This window comes from Gossypium raimondii, chromosome 8 (assembly GCF_025698545.1).
Source record: "Gossypium raimondii isolate GPD5lz chromosome 8, ASM2569854v1, whole genome shotgun sequence".
NCBI lineage: Eukaryota > Viridiplantae > Streptophyta > Magnoliopsida > Malvales > Malvaceae > Gossypium > Gossypium raimondii.
This window is the reverse complement of record NC_068572.1, coordinates 10402456-10414477: the sequence shown is the minus strand read 5'-3', so window position 1 is coordinate 10414477 and position 12022 is coordinate 10402456. Positions and strand designations below refer to the sequence as shown.

The window sequence follows — 12022 nt, the reverse complement described above, 5'->3', positions numbered from 1 at the left end:
GATGAATGCAGTGCCCAACACTGACAAACTTGACTCTAACCTGACCCGACTTGATATGCCACAATTTTTAATTTTTTTATATTTTTTCATCAAAATAGAATAATATTTTTCTAATTTTTTTTATTATATCATGCTAGAGCAAATATTATATAAATTTTAGGTAAAATGATCTCTTTGGTCCCTATCAATTTTGTATTGAGTAAATTGGTCCATCTAAAAAATTAGAGCAATTTAATCTATGTCAGTTTTGAAAGTGGGCAACTAAGGATAACTAATCACAATGTTAATATTTTTTTGTCAATTATACATATTTTTATGGGAAAATGTTTGGTACACTACTAATGGAATTTTTAGACCCCACAAGCAGAGTCAGGAGTTGACAAATGTTTTATAGGGGTATAATAAAATATTAAAAAGAAATATTTAAGAAATAAGAGATACATGACAATTTTAAGGTGCTTATGGGATAAAAAGTACATTACCAAGATTAGTGTATCAAATTCTAAATTTATTAGCATAATAACAAATTTATCTCTCAAAGTTTACGTATTCTATAAATTTAGTCTTGATTTAATAAAGTTAGCTTGTAATGATACATTCTATCAACTTTACATAGAATATATAAAAATTAAGGGTTAAATTTATTATTATACCAATCAAAATTATGTACAATTGTCACTTTTGAAATTGAGAGGATTAAATTACCAATTTTTTTGAAAATTTACCTATCCAAACCCATTTTCCTAAATTTTATTATCAGATATTTTAAACTAATATTATATATATATATATATATATATATATATATATTTGATAATTTTAGAATTTAGACTCACCCGTCCCACCCAAAACCTGATTAAAAAAAACCGGATCCTACATGATCGAGTTGGAACTCATCGGGTTTGAATTTTTCAGTCATCCGTATCCCTAGTTTGCTCTATTGTGGACGGGGAAAATACGAGCCTCGAGTGGTTGTTAGCAGCAACTCGACCTTCCCTTACCTCAACTTTAGAGTTCACTGCTTTCACTCCAACCTAGTTCCTGGAAAGATATCGAAATCTTTTGGCCAAGCATTGGACCAACCTTTGAACTATGCCAGGATTTACCTAGCTCTGATATACTACCACCAGATGTTGAACGTGTCTTATACTTTGATTCCGAACTTCTTGTGGTGGATGACATTGTCAAACTTTGGGTTGATTTAGAAGGAAGAGTGTTGGCGCCGCCCGAACACCATCATGCGAATTTTACCTAGTATTTCACCGATTTGTTCTGGTCGGTCAAGGGTTTATCTACTTACTACTTTTAATGGAAGAAAGCTATGTTATTTCAACACTGGAGTTATGGTGTTGGATGTTGATAAGTGGAGGCAAGGAGGGTATCCATAGGCAAAAAAACTTGAGAAATGGATGGCTGTTCAAAAGCTGAAGAGGAGATTAAAGACTTCGGGTTCATCATAGGCTAACATCATGGGCCAATCAGGGGAGTTTGCTTTTTGAAAAGAGCAACAGTGGCGAAAAAAGGCAAGAAATGAAGAAAAACTAGCACATTTATCAACAATGCATTTCAATCTGTAGCAAAATAGATGCATTACATGTATATTAAGTTCATAAAGGAACTCTTATTCTAAATTTGTTGACGACAACAAGTACAGAAAATCAACGCCATTACAAATCCCAGCAGGTTGAACCATGAAACAATAAAACCCATCCTCATGCACTAAGATTCGTCTGGCTCCATCAAGCTGATGTTTCTGCTCAGTCTTTCCTTGGTATTCTGAATAAACGTTTCAGAGATTTCATTAATGTTGAACCCCAGACCTGTAAGCATTGGTTTTCTGGCATCAGATTGTAATGCTTTTGCTGATTTTGTACCTTCACTATCTGTTATAGGAATGATGACCCTTCGGCCTGTTTTCCCATGGACTTGTTGAGGTTCATCAGTGTCAAGCGAAACGCCACTTAGCCGTGGAATCTTCTTATTCCTTTTCTCCATTGCTTCATCATCACCGTCATCTTTATCTGCTGCATGAACTGATGAGCCAAGCTTGTCAACATGAGTCCAATTCCAATCCTCCAGCTCTTCTTCTGTTTGCTTGAAGTGAATCCGAACTGCAGAACCCGAATCATCTATCATTGGGTTTTCATCGAGCTTGGCTTGGTTTATGAGTGGTTCTTGAGCTTCATTGGTTGAACCACGGGGCATAGGGTGCCCCAACGTGACGCGTTTCAGGCTAAAACCAACAAGGCTGTTGATGATGAAATTGAAGATTCCCTGGCAAATCCCAACTCTCTGCAAATCCTTTCCCTTTTTCTGCATGGCTTTTTTAAGTAACAAAACAGAGAGAACTCATTAATGGTGGAAAATGAAAAATGGGAAGTGAGACAGAGCATGTATGCGGAGCCAATTGTTGTTGTCTTGCTCTTTAACCTTGTCTGAATGATTCTATACTTGGGATTGGGGGTAACAAAAAGGAAGAATGTAATTTCCATTGGAATCACATACATATCCATATCCATATACATATATATATTACTCTCTTAATCCCAAAGATAAATTTGTTTTATTAAAGCAAAAACAGCAAGGAAGAATAAAAAACATTACGGGATTCCTGGAAGTGGAATTCTACTTTGCTTGAAGTGAATGACTATGTGAAACAGGGAAAACACCAATAAGAATCAGGCATGGTGAATTGGCATGGATTATACAAGCATGTAATTCCTTATACAATCCATGTAAGCAGCACTCAACAATGCTTTGGAATAAAGCCGATTGAGACTTGGTTTTTTCTTTTTGGTTCCTTTCCTTTACCATGGATATTAAGAATCCTTTTCCTGTCCCTTCTACTTGAATAACCTCTTTAATGGGTCTAATCATGGTTTCCCTACTTATTGAGGTGGTGTTGAAAAAATCATTTGAGTTGTGGGAGCGGAATTCTAATATGATAACTGAATCTGACAATAAAAGTGTAACGGATATGTTAACAGATGATTCATTAAGGTCATCATCAACAGCCTTAGTTCGAAAAATAAAGGAGGAATGTAAGCACAATTGGACTGTCAAATTTCACCGTGTCTTCTGTGAAGTGAATAAAGTGATTGATTGTATAGTTAAGTCTTGTTTTAGGAACAAATATGATCCGGAAATTATTGATATCCCTATGTTTGATGTTAGGCAATTTCTTTTAGAAGATAAAATGGGGACTTCAATGTAAGAAATAAAGATAAAATGGGGGACTTGAAATATTAAACGTTAAGGTTGTTGTCAAAAATAAATAAATAAAAGTGATGAAAAGATGTCTAAAACAAAATTTGAAGAGTTTATCCAATCAATTCAAATTATAATAATGCTTAGAGCCTTAGATAGAGTTTGCCCTATCTATACATATAGGAAATTTTACAAAAACTATACTATAATTAAATAGTTATTTATTAGGAATTCGAGTCCCATGCCCCATGGCCAGCGTGTGCCCTTCCACCCTAGTTTTATTGGGTTAGATGGATCGGCCCATGTTCAAGTTAATTATATGTACCTTGCTTAAATTAAAAATAAACAAAAAAAATTCTTAGCTCATATAATTATTTGGAAAATCATGATTTCACCTTATTAAAATTTGTGTAAATTGAAATAATTTGTCTAAATAAAATATAATTACGATAACTATTTTTAATTTACACTTTGGATTATATTATTTAATTTTATCTAATTAAATAATAATTCAAAAAAACATTAAAGTAATTTTAAGGTTAAATTAGTCATATATGTCAAAAAAAATTAATTGGTCAAATAGGTCAACTTTTTTAAAATTTAAGAAAATAGGTCATTTTTAAAGAGAATTTATGAAAGCGCGTCCAGCGCCCAACTGAACGAGTTTTCCCTTTAAGTCATTTTCTAACTTTTTTAATATAATTATTTCTATGTTAGATGATTAAATGTTTGTGGGTTTATCCTTGAGTCTTAGGTTTGATTCCTTTTTCACTCATATTTATATTTTTTTATTTCATGTTATTTTAAGTTTTTTTTTATATTTTAAGGTTTAATATAAGATTTGGCACTTGAACTTGACATGTTTTCCTAATGCAGTACCGAAACTTTTTTTTGTGTAATTTTGTACTTAAACTTGCCAACTGTTACACAAATTACCCAAAACACTAATGGTGTTAATTTTGTTATGAGGTGGCACACATGTCCAATGTATGACTGACACATGGCTTATGAAACCATCACAAATTCAAACGTAGAAAATACATAACAATTTTAATTTTTAATTTCTTAATTAAAAATTAATCTCCTTTTTAGGAAATTCTTTACAAAAAATTAATCGTGTTTTCTTTCAAAAGCTAAACCCTAAACTATACAACAACTAAATCATTCATCTTCTTCAAATTTCTCTGCAATCAAAGAAAGAAATCAATATCAAGTAAGATTTGTATTTTATCTTGAGTGGGTATACTAATTTTTTTATTTGAAAATCTCTTTTCTTTTATAAACCCTTTTTCTAATTTTTATTTATGATTTTGTTGTTAACCATTGAAGGGATAAATTGTGTTTTGTTGTTGAAATATCGATTTTCAATATTTGAAACTCGAAATATGTTATTTTAAATCGTGTTTTGTATTTGGGTTAGGTTTTTTTTTTTTTTGCTTTAAGGAATTTAACAATCGATTAAGAGTTCTTTTGAATTTTCCTTGAAAATTATTTTATGAGTATTTAAAATTGATTTGATAGTTCAAAATAAGTATCTAACTTGGGAAATCAAGTTGAGAGATTTTGAATTTGAGTTCATGCTTTGATAGGTTTTCCTTGATATGGTTCTGAGTTATAATATGATTTGGAACTCATTTTATTTTGAATAATTAATATTTTTAAATTTATTTGACTGTGATTATAGATAGGTCAGGGAACAATATTTTTTTTATTTAAAATTTAATATACACATGTACTATATATATTGTTATGGTTTTATGGAACTCATGTTATTGTGATCTACAAGTTTTTAGTATTAAGTGTAGGCTTGTAAATGATTGTTTTTGCAGAGTAAAACATGGATTTGATTAGTACACCAATTGATGTAGACTCTGAGCCTTTATTGCATAGTATAGAAATTGAGATAGGTGATTTAAGCCAAAGGCAAAGGAGCAGTAAAGTGACAAGTGGGGTTGGTGGGTCTAATCATGTTAGTGGTATAAGGGTTAATAAAGATAATATAATTGAGTCCCAAAGTTTAGAAGAATGATGAAAAGGAGGCCTCCTGTGGTACAAAGGAGTTAGAGGGTGGGCCTGATGATAAGGATGGAGAGATAAAAGGGATTACGGAAAATAAAAAGCCCTTAAAGAAAAAAATAGAGAATTGTTACGGTAGATGACCTTCAATCTAAACTAAATTTTGAAGATCTCATTAGTGAAATTGAGAGGAAGAAAAAAAATGGTAGGAAAGTAACGGTATGTTTAGTTCACTGTAATGGAATAGTACTATAATTTAATAGAGTTGTAATGGAATAGAGCTGTAATCAGTAATTCAATTGTTTGGTTGAATAGAATTGAATAGAGCTGTAATAGCATTCTTGTATTTGGTTGAATAGAATAGACATTGTAATAGCATAAGGAAAAATATTTAAATGACCAAAGTACCCTTAGCAGAATTTTTTTATGTAGATGATTATTGTTATTAAATTTTAATAAGATTATTATTAAATATATTTTAATAAAAATAAAATAAATAATTTAATCATATTTTAACATAATTATTATTAAATACAATTTAATAAAATGACATATAATTTAATAACATTCTTAATATTATTATTATTAAAATATGAATTAAAATTTATAATATATAAAAATAACATATAACCTACTTTATTATTTTAAAATTGCAATACATATTTAATGTTCTAAAATATCATTAGTTAAACAAATAATTTAATTATCTTCTAAAATAAAAAGCAAAATATTAGAAGTAATAAATAGCTTGAGAATAATATTTTACATCCAAATACAATGTCCATATATTAACAAAAGTTAGCTTGTATGCCATAATCTATATGTTAAATTTTACAACATCAAAAAATTACAACATTGTAATGGCATTCTATCATGTCATTATACCACCCCAAATATTACATATACAAAAAGTTACAAAACCATCACCAACACAATCAGGATTTTTAATGGCTAGAAAGATATCTTCTCACCCATTTCAATCACACAGAAGAAGGTAGACTAAAAACAATGAGCATTTGCGTTGGATGGTTTGGAACTTTGCTCAACACGCGGTAGCACTTATCCTCAGTTAATCCTTTTACTTCACATAAGGTTGGATATAATTTTAGAGCATTTTATTGAATGACCATTTTTGAATTTTGTTGAATTAGCACTTCAGAGGCAATGCTCCTATTTATTTCAAGGCCAACAGTTTGCATGTTTTCCGTTAATAACGTGGCAGCATCAGTAAATGAAGTAGAATAAATATGTTCACTTGCATCGGAATTTTTTTTTTTTGAAAATGTGGAATCATCTTGGTTTCTAGATGGTTGCGGTTGTGTAGCTGAGAGATCCATCTCTTCCAAAGAAACATCAACTTCGCATCCATGCAAATCATTTCTTTCTTCATGAGTATTTGCAGTAGCTACATCTTCAGCATCTATTTCTTCAATAATATCAACAGTTGTTTGAGCATCTTTTCTAGTGGCTCGATCTTTTGCGTAGATGGCAGTAACTTGGTCATAACATGGGAAACTACGATGTCTGAATTGACCGACTTTTTTATGACTCTATAAAAAATGAGGAATCTATATTAGATATAAGTTTAGTCAAAACAAGATAATAAAGACTTTAAATAATTTTTACACTTATATATGAGTTCCACACAGCATCTTCAGCAATAATAAGTTGTCTATGCTCGTCCCAACCAAAGCCGCTTTTGTCTTTTCCATTGAGCATGTCATAAACGATTGCCTAATCCCTTTTCAATCCCTTTTCAACATAGCATGGGGTAAAACTTTTTCTAACATTCTTTCCTGCTCATTTAAATAACCAACCTTGATTCCCGTATCTATGTTAAAGGTTCCAATATTGTGCAAATCGACCATACAGACAACCAGCACAAAATCTTCTGGATCTCATTTCTTTTGGTTCCTTGAGAATTTTGAGAGGAAACATTTGATTGTAAAAAAATTGACATAACTATCTTAAGAAAAAAATACAAATTAAAATTAGGTTCGATATTATGAATCAAAAGATCAACACTTTATAAAATTATAACATATGACGAATCAAAAGAAAATAAATTAAAGTTGTAATTCAACAAGTCTAGTACAATACATAAAGAGAATTCAAACACCACTAAATTTTCATAAACCAGATACATGAAATAACATAAACAAATTAACCTTCTACTATTTTTACCCTGAACCTAACTAATTTCTAGATGATTGCCATTCATAGAACATTTGATTGGCTAATTCCATCCTCCAAGTAGCTCACGCATCCGATGGATGAATATTTACGATATTCGGTTCATTATCTTCTATCACATTACTAGGCAATCCTTCTCCCAACTCCGTTTCAATAGGATCAAGACTCATATAAGTTTGAATAAAATTATGGAGCAAACAACATGCAATAAGTATTCCATTGTGCACCCTCACAAGATAGAACAATGGACTCCTAATTATTCCACATCTAAGTTTTAATAACCCAAAGCATTTTTTAATAACATTGCATGTTGAAGCATGTTTCATATTGAAAAATTCTTCTAGAGTACTTGGCTGGTAACCCTGATGTCACTAATTCAAATGATATCTTTTTCCTCTAAAAGGCGTAAGAAATCACTCACAATTTGTGTAACCAACGTCAACTAGATAATAACAACCTATAAAAAAGGGAAAAAAACTATTTATCACGGTTAATTTCCCCAAAAAATTATTATCTTAAAAAATAATTCAAATTCCTCCAATTCTGCACTTTACTATGAGGAACTTTTAGTCCATATCTCCTACTAATGGCATATCGAAGAGCCTATCCATCAGCAACAGAACCTTCCCAAAGAGGAAGAACATAAAAAAATGCATATCAGGTGTACAAACACCTTACATATTTGTTGTTATGTCACCTTTTTGCATTCAATATATAGGTTTATCAACTATCGAAACCCTAATCTTGATGAGAGTTTCATCTAAAGCACTTAGACAATTCTACATCACATCCATTAAACCTGATATTAGGATACTATATTTAAACCCTAAATCAACTAAATTATCTACGAGCTATATATGAAACTCACTCCATTACCTTGAACCATTTCCACTTTAGGTTTGTATAATTAGTTGTAATTGGCTCTGCCTTTTTAAATAGAAAATTTTGTAAGCGTATGACAACACTTAAAACATTATGAAATGATTTGTTAATGGTTTCCCTGGAACTATTAAAGTGATGCTTGATAACTTGGTTTTTAAGGTGATGAGAAATGAGATGTAAAAACATTGCCACTTGCTCTTCAACAAGCATGTTCCTTAACAAATTCAATCCTCCTAAAGTTTATGACATCTCACATAGTTTTAGAAAAGGTAATTATATTCATCCTAACTTGTTCAATACAGGTCTTGTCACTAGCATATACAAGTCTTTTCACATAATTTTGCTTTGTATAAAAATCTAAAATATATGATCTAATCCTTGGTTTATAAGTATGTAGGCTATGGAAGACACCCAATGTAACCAAGAACCAACACGCAACTGTACACATTTGCAACCATACTGTCACAATAAGACTAATTCTTTTACACCTCTCACTTTGTACTATTAAAGGAAGATGAGCCATTACTGCAAGATATTGAAGTGTTACATATCTTCAAATCATAGTATAAATTAACCTAAAAAACAAAATGTGATGCATATATCTTCGAATAAGTATATATTAGTTGGTTTTCTTAATTAATAGGTTTATGACTTAATAAATTATTCTATATTGTACTTTAATGGATATATATATGGAACTGATGCTTATATTTAGATTAAGTAAAGTTTGTTCTGCATGCATTAATATTTTTATCATAATATGCTTGCTCATTTTATCTTGTAATATTCTTATGCATGTGACCCTAAACCTTAAAACTTAATCCAATTTCCTTCAATAGGCAAAAAATGTATTGCTTGATACATACCGAAAAATATATTTATGGTGTTCTTTATCATCCAGAAAACAAGAGTATTTATGTTGTTCTTTTGATTGTTAGTAGCAAAATTAGTTGGAAATACAGACATACCAGAAAGTAGTAGTCGATACCACTCAGATATATGAGAAAAAGATAGTCGAGTTGATGAAGCATCTAGAAGTTGAGTGACCCAAGTCTGAAAGTGATGAAGAACAATATGAATTTATATGGAGAATATTAAATATCAGATGGATTTTCTCAATGATCATAAAATACAGATTCCATCAAATACTTTAACTGTGCCAATTTCACAACAAGCTCAAAGTACATTATCATCCATCATCCTAGTTCTTGATCACTAAAACTAGCTTAAACAACCCAGATTTTTAAAATGGATTTTGAGTGCAAATTTCATGAAAAATTTCAATAATAAAAAAAAAGGCAAACAAAAGCATGGATAAAAATCAGCCTGCTATAAAGAAAATAGATATAGACATCCATCAATTGACACAGCACTCAAAAGTTATACGTATGGTCACCAATAGGAGAATAAATTGAAATTGAAACCCATTTGTTTTACTTCCAAAAAAGCTAGAATTCAATCTCTTGAAACTTCCATCTCTCTCCCAGGTCTCTTAGCCAACCATTAAAGCAAGAAAAAAATAACAGAAACAAAGCAGTGAATCTACGCAATTAATTAATGAATTAACAAAACATAAAAGCACTCAAAGCTCAAAAAGCGAGGTTCTGCCATGGATTAAACTTAAGTTTAATCACAAAAGCATATTAGAACAAAAAATCACAAAAGTAAAAAATATTCAAACCCATGTGGATGTGGTCATATAGTATTCAACAAAAACAAAAACGCTGTTAGAGTATACATTGGGCCTGTGGAGAGTGAGCAGTTATGAACATGTTTTATTCCATTACTTCATCCATGACATCTTTTAGCAAATCCTGTACCTTTGGATATAAATTCAAAAATAAGTTTGACTCAAAAGAAATGGCTGCATTGACCTCAACAACAACTTCTTCCTATTCACCACCTCCCCACCCAATTAGATGGAGAATTCTTCAACTGTCCGTTGTCCCAAATTAATATCCATAATAAATCAAAACACAAATGATTGTCATCCTTTTTTTATACCATAATAAAAAGTTGAGAAAATAATTAATATCCTAACCATTCCCAAAACTACCAAACTGAAATAGGCAAATATAAAATTACTGAAGGCCCTAACATCATAGATTATAGCAAAAAAAAAAACAGACATTTAATAATGGTTAAGAATATTTTTAAAATACATTTTACAGGATCTTTTCGATTTCGTTGACTCTTCTCAAATAAAAATATGACATGAAGCAGGAAAAGCCAAATAATTGATTTTTCTTGAAAGTTAACATAAAAAAAAAAAAAAACTATTGATAAGAACAAGCTGTCCAAAAACATGAACCAACATATCTTACAGTCAAACAAATCTTAATATCCCACAAAGAAGAGTTTGAACCCATTTTGTTCAAGATGTTAGAGACATTAAAATGAAGATTTTTAATCTCTTAACTGTTGTTCTTAGCCATGACTGGCCATTCAAGTAAGTTATCAATTTAGGGGAAAAAAACCCACAGCAGACTCTACTTAAATTGACAGAGAGGAAAACGAAAGGAGCAATGGAAAAGTGAAAAGATTTACCTGAAGGAGGCTTCGATGAAGGTAAATGAAGCAAAATCTACTTAAATGGATAAAAAAAGAGCAGAAAAATTTTAGAGTAAGAAAAATTTTGTAGAGAGGAAAACAAAAGGAACAAAGGAAGAGAGGAAAATGTTTAGTGAGAGGAGTGCTACTGGCCAGAGTTGAAGGAAGGAATGCAGTGGCTATTGGTCGGGCTGAGTCTAAGCATTTTTTAGGTGAGAAATTAGGGAGGGTAAAATTGATTTTCTAAACACCGAATAAGCCATTTAGTGGGGGGGGGGGAGAGGGAATAGAAATGCTTCCTATTCCCTACATAAGGCTGTAATGGAATACACTCGTAATAGGGTATTCCATTCAACCAAACAGTTGTTTGTGGTGGGCCCATTGAATAGAATTGTAATGGTATAGCCATTACATTAAACCAAACATGGCCTAAATTATATAGAAGCATATTTTGATAAGTCTAGTGGAGATGACATTGAGTATTTGGGGTCTTCTGATTTGGGTAGTTATGAAACTAATTTAGATGGTGAGTTAGCTTGTAAGAAAGGGAGAAATGTCTTATTTTATACATTGGCCACAATACCTAGATTTCAACTTGGAATGAGTTTTACTAATAATACTCAATTCAAGAATCTTTAGCAACTTATGCTATAGCTAAGAGATTTGATATTAAATACATTAGGAATGAGAAGTTTAAGACAAGAGCTAAGTGTAAACTTGTTGGTTGTCCCTTTCTTATATATTCTGCTAAGGATAGTACTGATGGATTTCTCAAGATTAAGACCTTTGTGAATGAGCACCAATGTTCTATGACATTTTGAAATAGTCGAGCCAAATACAAGTTTGTTGGAAGGCATTTTTTTAGTAAGTTGAAAGTGTTACCTCAAATAAAGCTAGTTCAAATGCAAAAGGCTTGCAAAAAAGGAGTTGAAGATGGACTTGTAAATAAGTGTATGTGGTAGAGCTAGGGCATAGGCCTTATAACAAATTAAAGGTAGAGTGAAGTTTGAATTTATGCACTTGTATGATTACACTTTTGCTCTAAGAAATACAGATCCAACTGCCAATATAGAGCAAATGGTTGAGCGACCTAATATTAATCACACCCTAAATTTTAAGAAAATGTATGTTTGCTTTACAACCTTGAAAAATGGGTTTAAGCAAATTTGCAGGT

At 31.2% G+C, this 12022-nt stretch overlaps 1 protein-coding gene across 3 annotated transcripts; it reads right to left on the bottom strand.

Annotated features, from left to right (window-relative positions):
- Positions 1-5976: 5976 nt before the first annotated feature.
- Positions 5977-11082, bottom strand: LOC105790759 (uncharacterized). Of its 3 annotated transcripts, XR_001132584.2 has the most exons (4): positions 10846-11082; positions 9267-9351; positions 6850-7137; positions 5977-6773 (listed from the first exon to the last, which is right to left on the bottom strand). XR_001132584.2 is itself a non-coding variant. In XM_052634492.1 (3 exons), exons 2-3 carry the CDS (start codon positions 9327-9329, stop codon positions 6339-6341), a joined length of 498 nt encoding a protein of 165 aa, XP_052490452.1. In that variant the 5' UTR covers positions 9330-9351; positions 10846-11082; the 3' UTR covers positions 5977-6338. The 3 variants fall into 3 exon arrangements, 1 of the variants encoding a protein (XP_052490452.1); XR_008198578.1 differs by having other exon boundaries at positions 5977-7137; XM_052634492.1 differs by lacking the exon at positions 6850-7137.
- Positions 11083-12022: the final 940 nt, after the last annotated feature.